Source organism: Falco punctatus (assembly GCF_963210335.1).
Source record: "Falco punctatus genome assembly, chromosome: 3".
Taxonomy (NCBI): Eukaryota; Metazoa; Chordata; class Aves; order Falconiformes; family Falconidae; genus Falco; species Falco punctatus.
Genome location: NC_137582.1, coordinates 27,220,894 through 27,247,090, shown reverse-complemented (window position 1 = coordinate 27,247,090; position 26,197 = coordinate 27,220,894). Strand labels below are relative to the sequence as shown.

The 26,197-nt window shown below is 35.5% G+C and overlaps 1 protein-coding gene across 46 annotated transcripts in view; it reads left to right on the top strand.

Annotated features, from left to right (window-relative positions):
* Positions 1-26,197, top strand: part of RIMS2 (regulating synaptic membrane exocytosis 2) — a 511,335-nt gene that overhangs the window by 363,481 nt on the left and 121,657 nt on the right. For 30 of the 46 annotated variants that reach the window (XM_080377968.1, XM_080377979.1, XM_080377978.1 and 27 more), the window contains 6 exons: positions 868-1,047; positions 2,183-2,292; positions 3,141-3,173; positions 9,330-9,383; positions 11,048-11,092; positions 21,018-21,107. In XM_080377968.1, coding sequence (XP_080234094.1) covers positions 868-1,047; positions 2,183-2,292; positions 3,141-3,173; positions 9,330-9,383; positions 11,048-11,092; positions 21,018-21,107 — 512 coding nt within the window. The other 16 variants (XM_080377997.1, XM_080377995.1, XM_080377991.1 and 13 more) reach the window with 12 other exon arrangements.

Sequence of the window (26,197 nt, the reverse complement as noted above, 5' to 3'; positions counted from 1 at the left end):
AGCAAATATTACTCCTTGCAAACAGGCCAATTACACTATGAAAAAAGGTAGGGCTTGATTGATTTCTGAAGTAATGTCATGATTAATTGCCTAAGATAGAAGGAGAGCAGGCTGCTTGATCAAGAAATGCTTTTATACTCAGTCTGATTTCTCCCTATTGCATTTCTAATGGTAACTTTCTTCCATTGCTGTTTTGGCACAGTTCTTTAGGCTGTGGGTTAGAAAACTCTTTTTTTTTTAATTACAAACCAAACTTTGTCTAGTTGGTGGAACCTCTGCAAGTACTAATGATGTAGATTTTCATCTGGCTACAGTCTGAGCACCTCATATGAATCCATCACTATAGCCTAGACTATATTTGACAGACCTCCTGAGACTAATAGTAGTTAACATAGTGCTACATAGTAATTACAACTACATACAGGAGCACTACCTCTTAAGATAATGCATTCTGTAAAAATCTAGTCATGTGAGTAGAAATGCTCAATTAAACTGCACAATTAAATGAGTCCTTAGCTTTAGTGAGACTTAATATTACGTCAGCTATTCTTTTCTCCCAAGGTTGATGTATTAATTAATGAAATAACAATATTTTTACCCAGAAATTGTCAGGAAACAGACTATTGCATGGATAGTCATTACTGAGACATTGGAAACATTTCAGCCCATTAATCAAGAGTATGGAGCAAGCCAAATCATACATGTATAAAAAACCCCTACGTTATCAAGAAGCGAACTCAGAAAATTCACCACCCCCCAAAATGTACATAACAAAATTATTTGCTCCAAACCATTATCATGCAGCATATTTTATAATTAATAGAAAAGCCAAAGGTCAACTGAGCTGCTTTTTGACTAACATTACAGGAATTGTGAAGCAGCAGATAGACAGCCATATCAAAGATCCAGATCAACAGAGCAACGTCCTATGCTAGAGCGGACCAACTCCCGCTCCCGATCCACAGAGCGTCCTGACTCAAACCTCATCAGGTCGATGCCTTCATTAATGACTGGAAGATCTGCCCCTCCTTCACCTGCCTTACCAAGGTGAAACAGACAAATCAATCAGACTAATCCCCTTCTGCCCCACCAGCTCACCGTTTTATTTTCCAAGTAGCTAATTGGTATCGCCTCATCCTTAGCTGATCACTAGTAGCACTAGATACTAACCCTTTCAGTGTCAACACACTATTTATATTCTACTCAGGATATAATGGTGTGTCTGCCATTGCAACTTGTTTGCTAACAGTATTTAACTACATTTGTTTGTGATTTCTCATTTATCAGGAATCCTGGATGGTTTCCCACATAAAGCACCTCATAACTATCATATGCTTCTTTTACAGAATGAGAATTTTTTTGTGTTCATCAGACATCACTTATGGAACAACCATCATAACAACATTAAATGAAACTTTTTTTTCCCCCCCAAAAAAAAGTTTCTTTAAATGGGCACTACTAACTTTGTTTATGACCATTTTAACCACCATTTCTTATGACTACATTGTACTGTGCCATAGTCTGTATTGTTCCTGTTTGAGTGCTATACTTTACTGATTGATATTTTGAGGATTTCTATACATTACTCGTAGCTTAAATAAACATAATACAATAAAAAGATGAGTTCATTTTCATCCAGCTGATTTTCAGTAAAGCCTCTCCTTATTTTAGAACTTAAGAATAGGTTCTTTTGTTTTCTGAAAGTCAGAGTTAGTAACCTCAAATCCCCAGTGAGAGTTAGAGTCAAATACCAGTGTCTTTTCTCAGTTTATTACTTTGTTTGGATAAATCCCTGTAATCTCATTGCCACCCAATGGTAATTTAACCAAATACAAGATGAGTAAAGATTGTTGAATTTGACTTGTGGAAACTTTTATGTGTATGTGGGTATTATACCCATATGCACATGAATATATACACAGAAAATATTTTTTGGCTTGACTGTGCAAACAGGCATCTTATGGATGTTCAGCCTTAGTTTGGCTTGCTTTTTTCTTTTTCATGGAGTGATTTTTCTCCTTTTAATCAGGTCTTTTTCTGAAAAGAGATTATAGTTTCAGTATGGGACTACAAGGGTCCCAAATGATCTAAAGCCTACTTAGTCATGTTATCAGTTCTTGGTGTATTCAAGGATGAATCTGTCATTTAATGGTTATCGTTTGTTTTGATATGTGTTTCATAGGTCACATCCTCGAACGGGATCTGTTCAGACAAGTCCATCAAGTACTCCAGTAGCAGGGCGAAGGGGCAGGCAGTTACCACAGCTCCCACCAAAGGGGACATTGGAGAGAAGTAAGTGTATGGTTTTCTTCTTAATGACATCGCAAAATTGCTGATAAAGGTTGAGTATATTTTTTATTTTTCTTTTGGCATTACAGTTGCAATCTCTTGAGTTTTTGTGTATAGTATTAGGATTTGATAGCACTATTGTATTTTGCGCTGTATTTTCTTCTATTATGTTTTAATATCAACAGTACTCTTGACTGAAATGAATCATCAGCAGTACAGTACTCATCAGCTGCAAAATATGCATGAACCAAGATGGGCTAACTATTAGCATGGTCCTGTTCCTTTTGAACTCAATAGGTGTTCTGTCACTGACTTCAACAGGCACAGGAAATGATCTTTTATATGTTGTTTAGTGATAAAAGTCTGGCTCTTTTGGGAGTTAGGAGCATAGCCGGTCACTTGTGGGTTCACATGAAGCATATTTACAGATCACCAATGTAAAAGCTCTGTATCTTGAAACAGGGAGAGCAAGAAGAGCGGTAATAATCTTTAAAATAGGAAAGGTCAGCAAGACATTTCATGATTCATGTTTTGCTGGTGCTGTGTGCTTATCTTTGTTGTCTTATAAAAGCACTGGTCAATGGAGAAATTTTCCAAAATTTTTAGAAACACAGGTAGAAGTAAAACCACATTTTTTTTATGACAAATACATTTTCACCCTTCCACTTCAGATAAGTAGACATGCCATGCAAAATCAGTCAAAATGGGCATATGCACTCCTTTTTTTTAATCCTTCTTAACATGTATGTTGTACCTTTTATAAAACTTCTGTTGTTTTTAACTCCTGTGCTTTGGTTCCCTTTTTTTTTGTTTTGTTTGTTTGTTTGTTTTGTTTTTGTTACTTTCCCTAGACAATGGAGACAAGGAGATAGAATCTTATGAAGGTCTGTACAAAAAGGAGGGTTTGTTTTTCACCTGAAAGCCTTTTTGAGAGGCTACATAGGGAAAAATAAACCCAACTGCAATTGATGTTACTTGAATGCACAGATGTAGTCAGAATTATTGTCATAATTATTTCGTCTTTTTTGTATGCAGACCTGTGGCTCATAATTTGTTCAGGGTTCTACATGAAAAAAGGACAGTATAAATAATACTATCTAAATACAATCATCATTAGAAAAGTACCTAGACATGTACCCATTTATAAATAACCAAGGATTTATACTGCAGCAAATAAGAGTATTTCAATTAACCTACATATGTACATACCTTTCCAGGATTAGCACTTCAGGCACATATTTAAATTTAAGCATTTGAGGCTATTTGACATCTTTAATGTTAGCCATTAATTTCATCAGAACAATTTTTTTATTGCAAATATGTTATAATGTTATACAGTTGCTGAATGACTAGGTAATTTTCAAATAATATAGGAGCAAAAATGAATCAGGATAGTATTTCAAAAAGTTGTAATACTTTTGCTTAAAATTAAATCTCCTTATATTTCATACCATTAAAAGCATTTAAGTTGCTTAATAGCAAGCCACAAGATATCAATTGCAGTCCTTGGTAATACCACTGAGGGTCTATATATAGTATTAATGTATCTGTTTCATCAGACATTTTAATTTAGTATTTACAGTGTTTATAGTTTACTTCCATTTTGGAAGTAAAACTTAATGAAAAGGAAACTCTCTTTTCTCAGATCATCACTAGTGTATTCATTTATTTGTCTTCTTATGTGTTGTGAAATGCTTATATGAAATACAGTCTAGATATGCCAGGAAATAATCACATCTAATCACATGATGTTTGCTGTCATTGCTGTATATGCTTTTATGGTTTACACTCTTCCCTGCTCTTTGCTTAGTATATCTATCTAGACTGTAAGCTCTTTAGGGCAGCAATTGTGAAGCACTGCATATTTTTACTGTGTTTGATTAGGGAGGGTAGCAGTCTTATTTACATCATAGGGTTTATATACAGAGGAATATATTAAATACAAGAAAATAATTATTTTTTATAGGAGTGCTAGAATTGTTTGCTCTGGTAAGTACTGCTGGGACTTGAGGACCTTTATTTGTTTTTACTTGAAGACTGAGTTATATTTTCCTGTACCTCTGTAGTAGTCTTTTGGAAAATCTGGGTTGTGGAAAAGTGCCAAATCCACAGATACTAGAGTTTTAATATATCATCAATGACTCAACATACAGTAGCTAGACACATTTCATGTTGAATTTTACATGTACAAAGGTGGTAAACACTGTAGTTAAAAGCATAATCCATAGATACAGCTTTCACACAATATTCTATATAATTTTCTGTCATGAATTAAGAGCTCATATTCTAACAACATAGTTCTACTTCAAGACTTTTTCTACCCTTCTTTAGGATTTTCCTAATCCTTTTCTTTTAAAGGAATAATAATTTTCTTTTAAAGGGATAACACTGTAGAGGAACAGCAGATTGCCTAACTTCTGTCAGCAACAGAACATATTTATGATTAATAGCATTTTATTATTATGGGGAATTGAATTTCACAAAAAGTTATTTTAAGAAAATGAGGTACGAGCGATAAAAACTGAAATTCATTAGAATCGAAAACATTGACCATAGTAGAAGGGGTTTATGTTATTTTTTAACAAATAAAGCAGCAATAAACCTGAAAACTTTGTGTACATTTGAGTAGATTTCTATGTGTTATTATTATGCCCTGGTTATAATCAAACCAGTTGTCTGTTGTTGGGAAGGCTGTATGGCTATACTGGGAATTGTCATTGTCACAGAACACTCCTTTCTGTTCTTACAGAAGCAAATGCTTGCCTCAAATGAGAAAGGGGATGGTATATTGCATGGAAACATGCTTTGAAGGTTAACCTTTCTGTACGTTTAAATCGAGGATTTTATTTTTGACAAGATTTAATTAAAATCTTACTGAAGAAAAGAGTTAGTAAAATATACATTACAGACAAAAAGGAGTTGGAAGTCGTCTCTGTTTTGTAAAAGAGAAAAAGAAAAACTGTGTTTGTAACTCTTACAGCAGTCTCATTTAGTCTATATATATTTGATTAATCTGGATTTGTTCCAGGGTTGAAACTGTGTATCATTTCTTTAAGTGTAGTAGAAATGCAGGGACTCAAGTAGAAATAAGGAACTAATTTGCAGTTTGGAAGATTTTTCCTTATAGTGCACCACTCAGTATAATGTGGAATATGGCATGCTTATGGCTATGTGATATTACAACTGGAAGGGAAGAAATACACAGGAAAAAATACCTCTGGGTAACTGCTATCCTGATTGGAATCAGAATTAAATGACATCGATTTAATGTAGATTTAGTTTAGTGAACTGTGTCATGTGGTTGAAGGTTTTTGCTCCGGGACATCTAGGTTTCCCCAGAATAATTTATTTCAAAATTCTGAAATAGACAGAGAAGTTTGTTTTTAAGAAATATAGCTGTGAATAGCTATGAAAAACCATTCCTAACAGTAGCATATTGCCCTATATATAATTTTCTCAGTGTCCCACATGCTTAGTAGGAGAACACACAAATACTGGTAGCTACATTACATTTAGAATTGTTAACGGGCATGACATTTTGGCTAATTCCTTGGCTTCCCACAGCTGTGTTGCTGCCAGTATCAGCTTTACTGTTCAGAAGAAAGACTGAATAGCTGTGAAATGCATGTTATTATCCTATCTAACCAGAATATACCATAAGCATCTAGACAGTTTGGGTTTTGCTTTAGACACTGTTAGTTTAGTGTATTTTCACATTAGATGGCTGAAAAACAGTTCTGAAAAGAAGTATGAGACCACTTAAGGTTTTATCAGATTTTCACTACTGAAGTGCCAGAGGATATCTTTTCTTAGATGAACTTTTGCTTGCATATTTTTAAATTATGCTAGAGAGATCTTTTTTCTAATGAACATGTATAGGAAACAATAGTACTAAACTGAACTTTCTTTTAGCAGTGAAAAGGTTATGTACTCTTAAATGTTCTGTATTATTAGCACTATCAACAATAAATGACTACTGAAATATTCATAACTGTTAAGGGTTAACAAGATTTTTTTCATTCATGTACACATATAATACATTTCTTTGTTCCTGCTTGCCTTGGTAGAAGGATGAACTCAATGACTAGTTGCTGCTAATTAAAATAGAACACCCTAAAGTGGTCTTGAAAGTATTCAGTATTAGCCTTTTCAATTTGTTGTTAATTACTAATCAGAGAGAATTTTTCCTTATATAGATTTTCCCTTTTCCTTTTAAAAATAAACAGAACCCTTTCTTTCTTCATCCCTACAAAAAGAACCCCAATCATCCAACCAACCATAAAAACTAGAAAATTGTCAGGCCAAACAAACGTAATAAAAGCTTTAAGTATAAAAATGAAGTGCTCAGAAATTTAGCGAATACTAAAGCTTAGTGAGGATTTGCCATTCTATTTATGCTCTGAGGTACAGACTTTAATTACATGCTCTCAGAATAATCTTGTGTCTTGGGAAAGTTCTTTCAGAGGCTGTTGAAAGTGACATTAGTGCTGATTAACTGTTCCCTCTTAATTCAGGTATGAATGATCTTATTCCAGAATAAAATTATCTTAAAATGGAATTAACAAAGGTAGATGATTAGGTTTAATCAGGGATAGGTATCAGCCGTAACTCCCATTTTGATATCTCTCAGATACAATTTCAAATATTCAAAGAAGCAAATACCAGTACTGTCAATTGTATTGTTGTATTGCAGTATAGAGTGCAAGTTACTGAGCCACTCTGATGGTTGGGAAAACACAGACACTATTGACAGAAAGACATGCTGTTTGTTTTAAGAGGGTTTGTCTTGTTCAGAAAGTAATTTCTCTGTTAAATGAGAAATCATTTTGCAAAATGAGAACGAATTTTAATGTGTGTTTTCCAGTGCCCTGTCATAGTTTGGTGGGAGGCAGAGAAAGACTATTACAATGCAACTGCAGAGAACCTGCGTTCATACTGGTCGTAGTTCTATCATACTCTATCAGCTGTGATTTCACAAGTTTTTAAAAATATATGACATACAGGCAGTCTGCTTTGTAAAAGGTGGTTGATCACATGTATATAATATAGGATAGGAACCTGGACTATCTTCAGCTTGGCTAGGAACCCGATGACTTAGTCAAACGCAGCAGTATAAAAAATGAAGGTACATATCTTTGCACCCATCCCCTTTTTGTGCGGATATCTCTGTGGTACTGACTGTCTGTGTTAGACACCTCTGTGCTTGCACCGGGTAACTTGCTTTACATGCACTTGGCAGGAAAGGAAAGAGAATAGCTTAGTTAACATCAGTAACGAGGCTGCCTTAGGATAATACATGAATCTGCACTGGGGTTTTGATTTCAACTAGGAATTTGCAAATATACCTTCGGGATTTACTTGTGACTGCTTGGTTTGCTCTCCTGAGAGATGGAAAAGTCCTCAGCCCCTGAAAGATACTAAAGAATTTTATTTGCATTGGTACCATTTCCATAGAAAAACTTTAACAAATGTTACCTGTAACCAGGGCTTAGAATGTTTACTTGAAAGGTTCTGATCTTTCAGCGGAAGTAATCAAAGTAATCATAATGTTCTCTTGGATTGGCAAAAGTAGGAATTAAACACTTCTTTATTTATGCCAGTTGAAGATCTTAGCATCTAGGTCTGAGACTACGCAGGATATAAAGAAAAATGAGTAAAGAATCATACAGTTGTCTTTCTAACAGCCATTGCTGCAGGGTACCAACATGCCAAAACCATTTTAGTTCAAATCTAGTGGAATCAATCTCTTAAAGTCTTTGGCACACCCATTATTTTCTGTGACAGAAAGCTTACTGTATAGATGATGTCTCCACTGAATATTTTAAATGGAATATCAATGTCATGATTTCAATTGGAATTTAAATGTCATGATTTTATCACAGAATTATAGAGCAGATATCTATGTAGAGGTGTTTCCCTTGCATTGTATTTGATTATAGCGTATATCTCTTTCCCTATTAACAATAACCTGTTAGAACAAGTAGTTTTTTAACTACTATTACATGCTAACTAAACCTGAACTCAAATAGTTCAATGAGCTATTTAGTTGCACATAAACCTATACAAGTAATGAGAGACGTGGAAAAAATTCTTGGAACAGAGAACACAAAAATTATTAAGTAATCCAGTTCTGAACCTTGAAAAGCTGCAGTATATTGCATCACATAAAAAACAGTGTTTAATGAATAACTGACGTGTAAATTAAAGCAGGCATACGGTACACCAGTTATTCAGCTCAACAGTCTTCTATATTGTTACTGTTACTACCCTGGTATTAGATGAGCTTTGCCACAAAAGAAAGTTATGGAGCTTTAGTAATGACATAAAATAAATAAATTTGTGTTGCTTATCATAAACCGTATTATCACCATAGTTTCCAGCTATTTCAGTGTTCCCTAATATTTAGATGTGTTCTAGGCAACTGTAGTTACTGACGGAAAAGTGTCTTTCTTTCTGAATTCTAATTACTCTCAAATCCAGGTAAAAGGAATATTATCGGACAAACTGAGGATTTTTTTTCTAAGCTGGAAAAACATTTGTATTGTCTCTGCTTATTATGGTACTGAGTAGGCTCACTTGCTTACAATTTATACACAATTTTAAATATGCTTTTTTGCAAATAGAGGCTTGGACTTTTACTTCTAGAGAAACTAAAGTAAAACCAAGCAGAAGATGCTTTTTATCCAATTATCTACCAATATATATCTGCTTTCTCTGCTTTGGTACTTACTGTCTGCTTTCCAGTGCTTCAATAATTTAATAAGAAATTGGCGACAGGGGATATTAAGGGCTACATGTCATCATCATTACTTGCAGAAGGATCTCATTGGAGTAAACCAGAGATATTAATAAAAAATAACTCAAGGATTTATTTAATTTTTGATTCACTCAAAGATATAATTTATGCCACAAACTGAGGTATTTATGTTATTGTGAATCTTTTGTTTGACGTTTATCTTTTATTTGAACAGCTTGTAACAAAGCATGCATATTTTTGTCTTGCTTTTTTCCTCCGTCATACCTTGCTTATACAAATGCAGCAGAAGATGAAGAAAACAAGCGTCCTGGCATTCAGGAATCAGAGGTCGAGGCAGGTCTGTCTGACCACAAGTATCTATCTCCTTTAGAAACATTTTCCCCTAAGCACGTAGGGAAGCTTTACCAGCCAGCTTGTAAATATATTAAAGTAAAAATCCAGGCAATAATTTTATCATTTTATGTAAGAATAACACAAACAAATTCAATATAGCAGAGTTGATTTATCAGTTTGTGAATGCTTAAAATAGTTCAACCTACAAAAAATCACTTAACTTTTTACTTTGTTTTTATTCCTCTTTGTGAAAGCACTCTGTACTTATCACCAAATTACAGACTTAGCGGATCTGGGTCAACACCCCTTAAATGTGGTACCCTCTACTTTGCATTGATACTTTTTACAAGCAATGAAGGACGCGTAACTGTATCATGACACTTTTTTTCCCCTAGCTTGTGTAGTCGGACTGATGATGCTGCACAAATATAGTAGGAATCTGCATTACATGGAAATACTTTGACTATTTTGTATACTGTCCCTCATTCTACTTGGAAGATGGTTCAGTTGGTAGAAAAAGGAAGTTAGTGTGGTGAGAAATGATAGATGATGATCAGATTAAACAGATGTAAATATTTTTTTCAACTCAGATACTATGTGATTAAAATACACTACTTTCTAATTTCAGAAAACATGCACTGTGCAGGTTCAAAGACATGCAGGGCTCTAAACATTTTTTCAACCATCATTTTTCTGCTCTAAAGTTTTTTTCTCAAAGGAGGAATCATAAAAGCATAAACGGGCATTTATGTGCACTGTTAATAGGTTACAGTCTGTTATCCCTGTTAATAATTCTCTGTGCCAACACATCAACTGCAGCGGATGTGGAAGAGCAGCACAGATAAGCTTTTCTGGTTATAAATATTTGGGGCTAGACCAATGCTAAACTTAGCTGCCTAAAAGAAGACAGTACGGTACATACCTCAAGGCCCATGGAATGAAGCCCAGAGAAGGATAATGCACTGAGGGTATTACTGCAGTTATGTGAAGAGAATTAAGTGCTCCGGAAGGGTGGCCCAAAAAAAAAAAAAAAAAAAAAAAAAAAAAAAAAAAAAAAAAAAAAGACAAGCTGAGCAAGAAACACATTTAGTGCTAGCTGGTAGGAAAAAGTACTAGCTAAACATAAGTATGCCTAATGCCATCCCCGCTTAAAAGTGTAAGTGCCTGAATCACAGTTTATTTGGAATCCTGTGCCCTGGACCCTACTCCTGTTGTTATTTAAGGGGAAGAAAATATGGATCCCTATTTTATTCCTATAAAAAAAGTCAGGAATAATTATTGTGACAGGGCTCATTACTTGTTCAGAGATCTGGATAAACAGAATAATTTCAAGATCTGGGAGGTGGAAAGTAGGATTATTATTTCTTTTTAATTGTAGTTTTCACTTAAGCTTCCAAGGTATCCTTCAAGATCTTTGCCTTCCCATTTTACATTATAGTTCAGTTTACATTTCGCCTGCTTTTGCAATGGTTCTGTCTGTAAGTGTGTGTTAATCACTGCTGTGTGTACTGTGTACTGTTCGCTCTGTGTGTTTTGTGATAACTCAAGCATAGTGCATGGAATTGTGCTGCCCTAGTTTGCAAAATATTTGTGTGCTATAGTGACATTGTTCGTCATAGTTTCTGTTCCAATTGTTAATTATCATTGTCTGTTTTTAATGTTATAAAGATTGTGAGGAAAAACATCAAAACCCACCTCTTAATGGGCGAAAAGGCAAGTTGATTATGATATTGCTAGTGGTTTGTGGGTGCTTGAAAAATTTTCTTATTTTTGCTGCATGTGTGTGTGTTGCTGAGTTCTACTAGCTCAAAATTAGTAAGTTCATGTATGTTCAATTTTAATGTGTTGTTTTGTTTCTTGAATGTAAAATGATTATTTTCAGTGTGGTTTTAAAATCTTTCTTGGGATCAAAAACTCAAGATTTTTGGCTTTTGATTTTTTTTTTTTTACACAGCTAACTGTATTACTGAAGATGTAGTTTACACCACCCAGATGTACGATCATGTTGCATATTTAGAACTAGTGGGATAGTTTCTGTATTTTTACTCATTTAGGAATTTCCAGTCTGCCTTGGCCTAAGAGACCAAGCACAGCTTGCAAACATCTACAAAATTGTCTGCATGGTCTTCCACTTTTTACCAGGTCTATATATTTTAAAAGTTTGGCACACTTTGGCTAGTCACAGGAGGGCAGGACCATTTTAGTTAGCACATACTGGCAGAGAAAGGCTTATGTTATTAAAATTCATCTCTATTGTCTAGTCCTTACTATGTTCAGTATTCTCTTCTATTTGAAGTGTTGTAGAAATAAGCTTAATTCAAAGCACTGAAATGTTAACAGGGAAATTTAGATTTATTATCTAAAAAAAAAGAACAGGAAAGTTGCAGTGAACTGCAGCTTGCTTTGAAGTTTTCTTTGTGTTCATATTTCTAAATCGCTTTGATAATTTTGAAGAAAACTGTCCCTATTTTTCCATGTACTTCTAAAGCCATATTACATTTAGACTTTGTCTCATCAGTATCTTCTGTGAGTGAATGAAATGCCATCTAGATAGTGCCTTGGGTTTATTAAAACTTGGATAGTCACTCTTAACATTTCCATCTCTACCAGGAGCTCACATGGGGAGTAGCCCCAGTTACACTGTTATAGGCAATTCCTAGCCTTCTATTCCCTAGAATCCAGTTGCAGAGGGAACACAGGTATCAGGAGAGCAGGGGTTCAGTTTTGCACTGTGTTGCAGGGAAAACCACACTGTTTTTAGTACGCTGCTTATTAATCCAGTGTAGACAGACTGAATGAAGTGTCTGCAGAGAGGGCACTGTGTTGGCAGCCCAGCTGAGCAATGCACCGGGTCACCAACCTTACGCTAGTGGCTGTGCCAGCAGAATCCTGAGTGAATTTGAATTCTGGTAGTCTGCTGTTGTAATGCATGCTAATTACCAAATAGTTCAGTGTCTCATACTTTTAAGATTCAAAACCCAATCCTGGTAAAGTTGGAGGCTTTTGCCACTTGACTTGATGAGGTTGACAAACCTAGAATCAGTGGTTAAGTCAGGCTAAATCTGTTTTTCTTAGTTTATCTTCTACTTCTTCAACAAAACCAATATTTTATATACTTAATTATAGAGCCTGAAAGATGTACTTTGCACGATAAACTAAATACTACTAACCTGCATATAAGACAGGTTTTTTTCCATATATTTATTAATTTCTCTACAGGGTCCATTTTATGTTTTAGAAGTTTTTTCTGTAGAGCTTCTTTACTCCAAAAGACTCGTCTGTGCCTAATATTATTTGATTTCAAATATTTATTACCAAACCCACTATCTCTTTCAATTTTTCCTCAGGTCTTTTGCATTTCTCTTTCATGTATTTTGTAAGACACCTTTTGATCATTTGAGTTTGTAAGAAAAGGCTCCAGGTAATTCTGTCCTTTACTGTCTTAATTTAGGGTGTATAAAAGAAGACATCATTACCAAAGCAAAATTTTAAGCCTTTCAGGTTATCAGTTCCCTCAGTCATTAGAATATTTTACATAATTACACAACAGCTTTTTCTATATCATGGGAATCACAAATGCTTGCCAGTTCTCATCTTCCAGCTTGAGAAGTGTCTGGAACCTGTTTGTATCTTGAGCCTATACCAAGAGAAAACCCAAGTCACTGAGTCCTCCCCTTTCTATGCAGTCTGGTTTCTGCATGCATAGGAGCCCCACTACTCTGTGAGCAGTCTGGATGCCTGGAGTACTAGAATTGAAAGTATGCTGTATTCCAGACTTGTTGCACAGTTTAAACACCATCTAAAGAATTTATGTGACTGAAGTGCAAACTAGGCAGAATAAAGGGAGCCCAGTCAAAGAAATGACAACAGATGGACCGGCTTAACTGACTTTCAGAAATAGTGTATACATATCTTTTTTGAAAAACAAGCATGTGGCTGTCATGCCAGAGGGAACTCTTATCCTGCTGGCTGATCTGAGCATCTTCTTCCATCTAAGACTGTTGGAATTCCTGGAAATGGGACTTACATTTTGCCTGAAGTACTAAACATGAGTGCAGTGAGTCTCTTGTGTGCTCTCTATTCCCCTGGCCCATTGACTCTAGTTTTCATTAAGAGACCATGAAAGCTACTGAATTTTACATGAAAAATTATATACTGAATACGTGTTTTTTGGTGTGCTATGAGAATACTTAACATATTCATATGTGTTATGAGTACCTAGAGTAATACTACATTTTAATTAAATTCTAGTTCAAGCGAAGTAGGGTTTAAGTAAGGTATAGAGCTGTTTGAGACTGTGGTAGTTGTAGACAGGCACATAACTTCAATCTGTACGCTGGGAAATTGGTGGTGGTGGTGGGGAAAATGACAACACAGCAACACAAAACAGTAAAAGTAAATTACCCTTGGGATGCAAATTCTTCAGACTGAAGAATGTACGTTCTGCTGAAATTCTTTATGATATAGATGACTATTTTACAAATTTAGCTCTAAAACTACCAGGGAAATATGACAGTCTAACTATTTGCTTGTCCATAAATAGCTTCAAATTTGACTTATTTATACAAAATGTGAGGTGGTATCTTTCAAAACTACATCCCAATATAAAGTAACATTTCTAACACTGGTACATGACAATGTGATGTCATTTGTCATTTAGTGAAACTAGTTTGTCTAGTTACTAATCTAACATTTTATAAGTAATGGTGAAAAATAGCACAGGTATTTTGCTGTGGACAGCATTTGCATTAAAGATGCATGTAAAAATTGCATGTAAATTTGAGCAATAAGAAAACATATGTTATTCGTTAGTACTAATTGGTATGCTGAAGAACCTAGAGCTTGCTGAAGAAACAAATCTATATTTTTCATTTTTCTGTAACCATTTATTGTATTTTCTTTACTGGTTAGTTTCCCCTTTAAGGCAACAAGTGCTTAAAACTACTGGCTTATTTTCAGAACCATTTTTTGAACTGAATAATTTTTTCACATTTTAGAGTTGTGCCATAAACTTCAATCTTAACTGCACTTAGCAAGGGTAGAACATCTGTGATTGCTTGCAGAGCTTTTGTGTGTTTGTGAGAGAGAGAGACAGAGAGATAGAGATGGTCATATAATAGTAAATTACCTTTCTGCATAGAAAATATTTGCTATAAGATTGCATCTTTTTCAGTAAAGAATAAAAATAACCTGGGAAAAAACCCACCCGTATACCAAGCTAAACCTTACATCTTGCATTCTGCAGGGTAGATTTGTAGGCTGTTCACATTTCCTTGTGTGCACAGAGCATTCCCTAGCACCCACAGAAGAATGCAAACTGAGCAGAGACTATGAGAGAGGTGCAAAGCAGAAGCTTGCATTTTGCTCCACATTTATGTCGGCCATTACTTGCAATTTGCCTTATTTAAACTCATTAATCATTAGACTCTGGAGATATTTTGACTTTGTGTTTACCTTTCATGGCAGTATGAGGATAGCCATAGTGGGTCTGACTAAAAACCTGTCTAGCCCTGTGCCTGGTCCTCAGCAGACCAGTTGTGTATGCTAGGGAAAAAGGAATATGAGCAGAAAGAGTGTGTAGTACTGCTTATCCAGGATACTGACCCCCAGTCTCCTACGACTTGTACCTCAGGAGTCTACAGAAACATCAGTGGTATCTTTACACGGTGTTTTTGCTTCCCTCATAGGCTCCCTGCACCCTTTCTCCCACGTTAAATCAGTACTGCCAACGTAAACCTGCAGTGATTATCCAAACCGGTGACTCAGTAGAGCTGATCTTCTGAGATACCCAAAATATGCCTATTGATAACAGGCCAGCAGGCCAGCTGCATCACACTCATTTCTAACGTGTTTCAGGCATATAACCAGAAGAGGGAGCAAAACTGCCATATTTTAAAAACATACACGCTATGAAACAAACACGCAAATCCTCTCCCTGCCCCAAACAGTCCTGAAGAAAAGGTCTTGATAGTGGCTTAAATATATTTACTTTGTGATCTTTAAATATACTTTACTAAATATTAATATACACGTATTTAATGTACCATTAACTGACTGCATTTTTTCTTCTGACTGATCTGGTCCATGTAAGTTTTTCTGGTGTTTCTTTGAGTTTTAAAACTCTATGATATGTAGAAAAGCAGCAGCATGATAGTTTGATTTTTAGCTAAAGGTAGGCTGTGTTTACTGAACGATACTGCAACAAGTATTGTCTGTGACCTTGCTTGAGTACGTTTACAACTTTTCTTTAAAATAAGCAGTAGAAGATTCAAATGACTTTATTTCCCATATACAGGGATCTACTAGTAAAACATTTTAAAAATAAGCTTAGAACAGAATTGATGGAATTTGCAGCTAGGAAATATGATGAGAAGAGACTGCTACTGGACTAGACTTGTTAAGTGATTTACATCTACAAATAATCTAGCCTTGAAATCAATTGGAAGAAACATTTCTGGAGTAAAGGAGTAACCTACAGTGCACTATCATTTTTGTTATACTAGTAATAATAATATCAAATGAAGATATGTGGCAATATTTTTTATTGCCTACCTAATGACTTCCATTAAAGTTCTTTTAATGTATTCCTACAGCAGCCCCAGCGAATGAAGCCCAGGCCTTTTTTTGCAGAATGTGTAGTTCAGTAAGGAAGATGAAATCAAAACAATAAATAATTCATATATGTCAGAATTTTTATTGGAATGCTGTATTAGTTAAAACCATGATATGTGATGCTTACATAGCCATTTATGAACAACAGTTTATTTATTTTAGAATGTTATTAACATACCCCAGCGTTCATTAATTGATTTGACACAAATTTGCCAACTACTTCGATGTGAAGGGGTGTGTGCGCGTGTGTGTGTGCTGTTTGGCTCATAGAACACAGAAGGGAGAGGTACTCTGCCTGCCTTCACACTGCCCACACTTTACCAGCATTTGGGACAATGCTCTAAGATGCAAGACCCAAATTCATTTCACTCTTTGGAGGAAACACAGATTATCATGTCTCAAATGAATGCCTTGAGCTGCAACGTATAGAATCATTCTTTGAATTATTCTTCCAGTGTAATAGAACAAAAAATGTAGGTTGACTGTTACTGTGTCAAGACAAAGCTAAGAGTGGTGTCCTCAGGTTTGCTGTAGCATGTTATCTAGAGAGACAAGAGATCTTGCTCTAAATTTTGTCAGAAAAAAGACTATATGTGTTGTTATTTGTCTTCAGATACTGGACAAGCCTAGTTGCTGTTACAGCACGGTAGAGGAACATCAGTGCTATTTAACTGAGGCATCTGAAGGTTTCTCTGGCGTAGGAGCAGCAGCAGCCTGGCATGAAGCCTTCACTGCTGACTTTGTACCACTTGGAGCTGGCCTTGATGCCATTAGCAGCATGCTGGTGGTGCAGGGTGGGGCTGGATTCATTCCAGAGATAATGTAGTACATCTGGGATGATTCATGTATCATGACTTGAAGCCATTTGCTTTCCTAGTAGATGTTTGATACAGCTGAGAACATTTCTTTCTGTGTGAACTCTCAAGACTGATGGCTTTTATTTTTTATTTTCTTAGGGACTTTGTTTTGTAAATGAAAACTTGTATTACATGAATTTAGTCTTTTCTACCTCTTTAATTAATACTTCTTCTTGTATTCTTAATGCATGAGTTAAAGATCTTAAATATGTGGTTCAAAACGTTTCTCAGCTTTTGACAGTTTATCCTGCACTTCTAATGGCTTGTTGTTGTGCTTCTTTGTGTTTCAGAAGCACTAGCCAAATCCACTTTTGACGCATTTTTACAGTAGTTGTTTCCATAAATTACTAAGAACATAATTCCTTTCTGAGCATTCATCTTACAAAATTAAAAATAAAAAGGGGTTCTGAGGATTTTTCTTTTGCAGGATAAGATGACTAAATTAACTATGTCCTAACGAAAAAGTGAAGACTTTCTGATAAGCTAATTAAAAGTCTAAAACTAGAAATGCACTGATAAAAATTGGTTCACAGAAGTTTTAGGTGCTGAAAAGAATATAAAAATTGAGTGGATTTAATAAAAAAAAAAGAAATTAAAGTAAAAGAGAAAATATATATGAAATCTTTCAAGCAAAGGGTAATTGTGAAAGGGCCATTACTGTCTGTAGTGAGGAGGAAAGAAAGGAGGGAGGTAGCATTTGCTTAAGAAAACCCATCATTAGCATCTGGTATTTTGCTGCATCATCTTGTACTTCTGCAGTTTGCTGCATCATCCCAGTTCTACTGCAACATTCCTCGTGCTAAGTTGGCATGTTTAGAAATTCAGAAAAGCTGGAGATATGCAACTATTCTTACCATATATTACTTCCTTATTTTTAATATTTTTCTTATTGAATATTCTAAACAAAAATGGAGGAAATGTTGGGGTTGTACTTAACACTAAATCTACTGGAGTGCACACACACCCCCCTCGCAGGCAGCACAAGTGAGTATCATTCTCAGGAGGGAAGGGCACACAATCAAGTGTCATCCTGAAGGGTAGTGGGGAGAGCCCAGCTACATAATTCACTGTGGTGGGCAGTGCCAAGGGGGTAGGTGAAACAGCTGCATCTAATGAAACAACTACAGCTAAAGATGGGACCTTCCATACCGATGGGAAAAATCTGGATCAGTGCACTTGTCAAATCCTTCCAGCCCCAGGGATGCATCAGATAACTAAAATATTCTGACTGAAGAATCTCATATTTAATATATCCTATGAGGTCCTTTTGTATAAATATTCAGTAAAGTTACACCTTCCTTTATACATAAGACAAAACTGATTATCACAACATAAAACAGGCTGAAGTTCATTTGTATGAGAAGTGAGAGTGGTAAGAGGTGAATGATAAATTAGAAAACTGTATGGTTTCTGTCCGAATATTTACAGTTTGACTAAAGTTGGCTTTGGTTAAAACAACAAAGGAATAGATGGTGGCCCTTTGCCTTGGGGGTGGGGGCAAAGAGATGTTAGAGATATAATGCATATTTATCAAACCAGAGAGGACATGGACAGCACTGACCTTTAGCATTTTGCCTATTCCTCAGCATCTCTTACTAGTTCCCAAACAGAAAGCTGTAATTTAACAACATATTTTCTTAGCTTTGTAGAGCACGAAGATGGAAATGGAATTAGAAAATGGTGAAAAAAAGGTTAAATGTTAGAGTACATCTAATGGATATATCTATTTTTATTTCTCAGTTCAAATAATAACCATTACTAGCCAAATTCTCGTGATGTTCTAGAAGTCAGTGACGCTTTTCACTTGATCTGGAGTACCTCCAATCTGCATACACTCAATCTAAGAGTTGCACTTAACTGCTGATAAAATTAAGCAGCCATTTGAATTTAATGCTGACATGACTTAAGAATTACTAAAGCTATAGAAGGATGGTCATTAGAACGTTTTCTGAAAGTGTTTACATGCTCATACTATCACGTTCAGTATAAACACAAAAAAGTAGCCTGTCTTGCTAGGTTTTTTGTTTTGTGTTGGTTTTTTTCCTTTTTTTTTTTTTTCTTTTTTAAATTTAACACATGGCAAAAATATTTATTCAAAGAGTTATATTTTTATTTGATATTTATTTTATCATGCTTGTCAATTCAAGTGCGATTATAGAAGCACTTCCAGAGTGATCCCAAGTGGGTTAACTATTTTCTAGATACTTAGCTCTCAAGAAATTAGCAAGGCTTAAGAAAGCTTTCCTTTTGGTAGGGAACTTTGGTATTGCAAGTGATTTTGGTGACTGAGCAAACTACAGTTTTTAGATTCAGAACTGAACCAGGAGCTCTGAGAAAACTCTGATCAAGAAGGTCCTGTCTTCTAAAACTGTCATAAAGCCAGTGTGGAAATCACTGTGGGCTTCCTGATTATTCTTCAGTATTTACACTATTTGGTATATATCCTGACAAATTCCTGTATTTGAGAATACTGTCAGCCTACTTTATATCTTATTCGAAGTATCTCCACTATTTGACCTAAATCATTGTCTAATATTTTTTCCTAGCAGTGACTAACCCTTAAATTCAAAAGTAGTTTTACTATGGTCATTGATTTGTGTGTGTGTGTGTGTGTGTTAGTTAAGAAGACAATTCTGGACTTATCCAAGAAAAAGGACGCATAGATGGCATCAGTAAATTTTGTATTGCTAAATGTGTGTTTTCATAGAGAAAAAGAAGGAATCATATTTTTGTTAGGAAGAAACAATAAGATGTTATTTCCACAGTTGGAAACAGAATGTTCATTTTCAAATTTCTTATTTAGTACCTACTACACGTGTTACTTCAAAGATGACATTTTCTGTTTCAGCATGCATATCTGTGGTGTCATGAGATCATTATATTGATGTATTACTTGAAGCCTACAAATCTATCATTTTAAAAAATCAAAGCCACCTTTTATAGGACAGCAGCCTGTCATAGAATAACAGCCACAGATAAGAAGGCTGCAGGATGCCTACAGATAACGTTTTTACATGTTTACATTTTGCATGTCAGATACCCCTCAGCCTCATTTTAACAAGGCAAAAAAATAAGCTAATATCACTTTATGTCAATTTATTTTTAATTTATAAGATTAAAAATATATTCCATAAGTATTATGTTCTCCATCATGGGCTATTTCTGTGACCACAAAAGCTGTCATATCTGTGGGCAACTGCTGTTAGGAACTTTGCACTTTGCGGGATCAGGAAAATAAGCAGATTCTTAACAGCCCAAAACAAAAATGGAGTTTAGGGTATTAAATCTGTCTAGTTAATTGGTCTAGATTTGGGTTTGGTATGAGATAACAAAAGGTTTGAAACCTATAGTGTTATGTTAAAAACCTACAGTATTATGCTAACCACCCAGTTTAATTGTGAGAAGATGAAGAATTAAAGTGTAGACCAAAATATCTGACAACTTCAGAAAGGCTAATGTCTTGCAAGTCTAGAGAATGGAGTCTCTGTCTGGAGGAGAGTGTATGTGCTCCTATTCATAGCTCTTTTTCTGAGTGGTTAGGTAAAAAATGCTGGTTTCAGGGTACAGGATCTATCATTACAAGAGAGGTTTTATTGAGTAATTTAATCTGCCTAAATTAAAAACTGAATTTAAGTCAAATCCCAGGTTTAGAAAGTAAATCCAACCTAGTTTTGGCTTAACAATTCATACTTAAAAATACTTTGTCAATTTAAAGTAAACACACGTGATTGCTGTTTCAGTTGTTTTTTTGTTTTTTTTTTTTTAATTACACCTTTGCAAAGACTTTTTAACCAAAATATTGTTAACTTACTTTTTAATTTACAGAAACACAAAGATATTGTAAGAAGCTATAGAATATAGAGTGCTAACTTTTAAAAATGGAAGTAATTATTGTGTAAATAGTTTCCTGGTTTTTTATTCCAATTGTTAAATATCAAAGAGAGCGGGATATTTGACAAATTACATCAATACTAACTCTTGTATAGTATGTTCTGTTCCATGTTTAAGATGTTTACTAATTGTCTCTACCACAGGCCTCTAAATTAAACAATCAATCTACATTTTTGTTAATGATAGTACATTTGTTTAGATCAAGTTGTCCCAAATGGTATTAGGTGTCTTACAATGTAAATTACATAATATTTCTGATTTTTTTTGGTTTATGCTAGAAGTTACATGGGAGGACCAGCAGAAAAAGGTGAATGGTACAATAACTGATGACAAACCATTGCCGAAAAAGAAACACCATTCTGAGCCAGGTTTGTCAGGGTTTGGAAAACCACATGAAAGCATGAGACTATAAAGACACATTTCATGCTTTTGTAATGTGTGTGTGCTTGATGTACCTTTTTTTCTTTTCACTTTGGTGTGAAATTTTTAGTATGTAGAGACCGTTTAGATTACATAGTTCTGTTTTAGAATAGCCAAAATAGATCTGCTTTTGTAAACAATTGTGTTAGAATGCACATCATTTAGAAACAAAGTGTTCTGGCACAATATTAGGCTTAGCTTGCTTTTTAGTTTTGGATTTTGTTATAGTTTATCTGCGTGTGTAAGCCTCAGGAATCCAAGTATGAGTTATGCTGTATCTTAGTTGACCAAACCAAGGTATCTGCTGCATGTATGGTGTGAAAGTCATCTTCTAAAGACTTGAATCTAGAACCTTGCACCATCACACATGGCAGAAATAATGTTCTGATGTAATTTTTTTATACAAGCTGCATTTTATATCTCTGTACGTCTGGAGTTCTTCACTCTAAAAGAACTCTTCCTTCCCCCATCTTGTACATCTGAAACTAAAAACTATCACAAACTTTCTTCCATCCCAAACTTAAAGTTCTTCAACTCTATCTTCATTCCTATGAATTCATAGCAATAAGAAGTCAAACTAGAGATAATGATGATGATAATAGTATTGTTCTTTCCTCTGAATCAGACAGGGAAAGGTGCTAATCATATTCATTTATGCCTTGCAAAAGGTGCTGTGATATTATGGTGATAAGCACACTGTAAGGAGTAGAAAAGGAAAGAGAAAAAGAAAAGGAAAGGAAAGAAAAGGAAAGAAAAAAAAAAAAAATATCTTTAGATTGCAGGTTTCATCCTGTATTTAAAGACTGCTCCACATCTACTCAAGTGAATGAGAATTTTTCAGTTCCAAGAATATTCAGGTTCAGTTTTGGGCTGCGATTCTCTCTGCTGGGCATATTAGTTTTCTCACTCAAATAACAACATTTTTCCCAATGACACGTTACAGTTTACAAGATTGGCCAGCTGTGCCACCTCCTAAATGCTGTAATCTCAGTTTTAGCTCACCTACATACTGATCATTTCCAAGTTTTTTGTTGAAGCTCAACTATTGTACAGCTGAAAGTGCAAGAGTCAGTACTGAAGAAAAGCAACAAAATCTGAATGGATTCTGTAACCTAGGAATTAGGGAACCTAGCTGCAAAAGGGCGGGCCTGCAGCTGGATTTCTTGTTTCTTGGCTTTTTAATGCGTCAGAGGAAGTTACAGGATAAAACAAATACTGCTCATCAGTCAGGATCGGTGTAATGTCTCTTCTTTTCCAGCTAGTATTTTAACTATTGAATGACATTTTCAAAATGTAATGCCTGCAGATATTCACTGTTGCCTTTCTAGGGCGAGTTTGGCAGAGTAATGTCTCTGCCTAGACTCTTCCCTTAGATAGTAGCTACATGAGAACATTATCTCCATCTCCCAGCTGAAGTGGGCTTAGAACTGTGATATAGGCAGTGACATGTTCATAGTTATTAGCAATAATCGTTTAGAGCCACCTTTGCATTTTTTAGAAACAGGAGCCATATTTTGTTAGATGGCTGCTCTTGGGGCATTCTAGATTTTGAAAAATGAGTGAAATCTTGTAACTGTAAGACAAAAAACCCAGATAGACTAGAAATCAGAAACAAACATGAACACTAAAAGTTGTCACCTTAGAAGTGTTTGGTATATTAAAACAATATTTATCTGATGTTTAACTATTTTTCCCTCTGGAACAGTACCACTACCTCCAGTGCTGCAGGAACTACACAGAATTGGTTTGCAAAGCCACAGTTGCAATTGCCGAAGTCTAGAATAGATACAAAGTTGAGTGAAAATTATGTTCTACACTCTACAATCCTAGGCCTTTCTGTGGGGGCTGGTGCCTGGTAGGAGCATAAATTCTGCTCTGATTTACATTATCAGTAATGTCTTCCATGGAACGTTCACATGGGACAATGATACACGAGGCAGAAATATCTGAGGTTGTTCTGAACACTGCAAGGAGCACCAAATAGTGCACACCTATACTCCTGGGATGCTTTTCCAAACTGATTTTCTGTTTGTCAAAAAGCCCTACGTACTAAAGTGTTAGAAGTGGAAAAGTACCCGTGTAACCTCAGTGCTGCTTCCAGGGTTTGCATCATCTGCTACACGTGGCACACTACTGCCCCCTATAGGCATCCTTATATCATTACAAACACTGCATTTTCAAGGCATAGCAGTCAGAACATCTGGAAGGACGTGTCATAACACTGTATTCACCCCTGGATGTTGAGATATATTGTATCTGTGACCATGATCTAACAGTGAGTGATGCAGCCTGGTGGAATCTACCTAAGGAAGCTTCAAGTGCCTTGAAGCTTTCCAGTATGGTGTTCACCCTCTGCACAGGACTCACCTGAGAATGCTTTAAATGTTCTGTTTGCACAGAAAACAGCAAGGTCATACTAATGCAGCTTAGTCCCTGGCTTCAGTTGGCAGTCTGCAGAGCGAAGCAAGAAGGAATATGGGCACCTCATATTGCTGTTGCCGTGTTTTGGTTGCCGTTTCCAACAATTTTTTTCTGCTAATAGCCTGTTACGGAAGCTTGTCCCCTTTTTAAGTTCAGTTTGTCTGTTAAGAATTTAACCTAACCAGTCACATGGAAATAGCCATGGCAGTATTACAGCTAAGAAAATTAGTGAGAAAAAATTGCTATTGATTACATAAATACCTTGAGTGGAGAACTGAGACTGTGAGCAAATTGTAGATAAAACATAAATAGATAACAAAATTTCAAACAGTAGAAAAAATAATGGTAATACTGTATCATGTGAAGCATTAATATTCAAGAAATATGCATGACTAGACATAAGATTAGCATATTTGTTGGAGGACAACTTAAGGGCATTAAATAAAGTAGTAAAATGATTCTTATGTTTCAGGATTTTCAATAGAAGACACTGATAAAATTCCTGTTCCTGAATACAACATATTTTCTTAACAATGCCTGTGATCTCCGAATTCTGAGGCTATTTGCAAAACTATTGTTCCATATATTACAAAAAAAAATCAATTATATTTGTGCAAAGATTTTGAAGGACTAGAAGGGCAAAATTGCAGAATCATCAGTAAGCATAGTATCAAAATTCAAGCCATGTCTTGAATGTGTATGCCCTTCCTCTAGCCTATGTCAGCACTCTGTCAGAGAATACTGGCCTTCTCAGGACACCACCGAATCAAAGAGTATGTGGAATAGTTATTTGTTCCTATCTAATATTATTAAGCATTTCTACTTTCAGCACCCCTGCCTCTGAGCTATAGTAGATGGCATGTGACAGAAAGTGCATAGTGAATAAGGCTCTAGTCCTCTAATCACATCTCCTTGGTCAGTCAAGGAAAAAAAAACAAAACCTAGAAAAAGCACAGCATGCAAACATTTTCACATGTTTTTTTGCATTTTTATGTGTGAGGCCTTAAGACATGAAGCTCGAGAAGAGGTAGGCTACGGCTAGGGAATGTGTCTTGTACTTATAGAGATAAGGTTAGGCAAGATACTGTTTCTTAAAAAGCAGTTATTTTCATCTAGTATCATCGCTAGTCTATTGAACCCATCAGGGTTATTTAAAGGGAGAAAACACATAATTTAGGGTATCAAGGCAATGATACTCATGTCTGTTACCTGTCAATTGTTTTTGAAGTGTTCAATCAGTCTCACTGTTCAACGTTTTGGAAGCTGAATGCAGTCTAGCAAACTGTGTCACCATCCAGAGATGATACAGGTAATGCAGAAACTGCCTTCATGAGGCAGCAAAGGAAACACTATTGATTTTCCCCTGTTTTTCCTCCTTGGACATAGTAGATTTGATGATTATTATCTGGAAACCATCCTGTAATGGCTTCATTATTGTTGCCTGTTGAGAAGATTGCAGTGTCATCAAATATCCAACCTGTGCCACAGACAATTTCTAAGCAACATTTGGAGAACAGAACATGGGAAAGTGCTGTCAGATTTTAATATGAATGAACAAAATGAGATGGAATAGTTGAAATGGATTTATATATCTTGGAATGGAATGAAGTAAAAATTGAGTGTCCTTGTAATTATTTGGGGAAAAGCCATATTTCTTGAATATAGTACTAAAGTTTTAGAGGAAGCATAACAACGGCAGGTTAAGCACATCAGAAAATGCAAAGGTAATGCATGCTTGCAAATGGTAAGTCTTTATATAGGGAGACTGGCTTTCAATTTGAAGGGGATCATATCTTGTTTTATCTATGGAACATTTACGTCTCTCTCCTGGATAGAAGTATTCTTTGACTGTTCTTTGACTGTACATAGACAAAGTCTTTCAGAAATGATTTCACTGTGACTATAATATTGTAGTTTATCTCTTGACATGGAATCAGCTGAAGCAGTAAAACAGTACTAAAAAATAATTCAAACCAAAGCGGTGGTTATTTTAAAAGAGTTTGTAGTTAGAATTGGAAGTATGATTGAAAATTATAAAAAGGGAGATATGGTTAGTGATGAGGAATGAATGAGGCTGGAAAAGACAAAGTAATGATGGGACACAGAGAGAGAGGAGAGCACACTTATACTTCATATAAATGACATCATGAGCACTGAATAAGTAACAAATTATGGTTAAAGAAGTTAAAGAAGAAGGCTGGTATAAAATTGTCAGTTTGTGAAAAGGAGAGGGGCAGAGTGGAGTCATGGACTAATTTATGATTGCTGAAGAGGAAAAGTGACTGGTAGTTTTTAAAATAAATGGGTTGGGAAAGGGAAGGAGAAACAGCCCATGGCCCTGATGGGAGTTTCAGTATGCTGTGAAGAGCTGGGGGGGAAGGTACAGAAAAGGATCTTATGAGTGTGCTGTGGAATCTGAAAAGCAGCGAAGTGGGTAAAATCTACAAAAATAACTACATATTGAATCTGTGAGGATCTTTTAACCTGTGACAAGTGAGAAGTAACGTAGGTTGAATATATGGTATGACTAATTGTTGTCTTGAAAAAAGAGGAGTGTTTACACACTTTCCAGTGACTCTTCTTGCAATTAATAAATGGTTTATTAAGGCATGTTTGC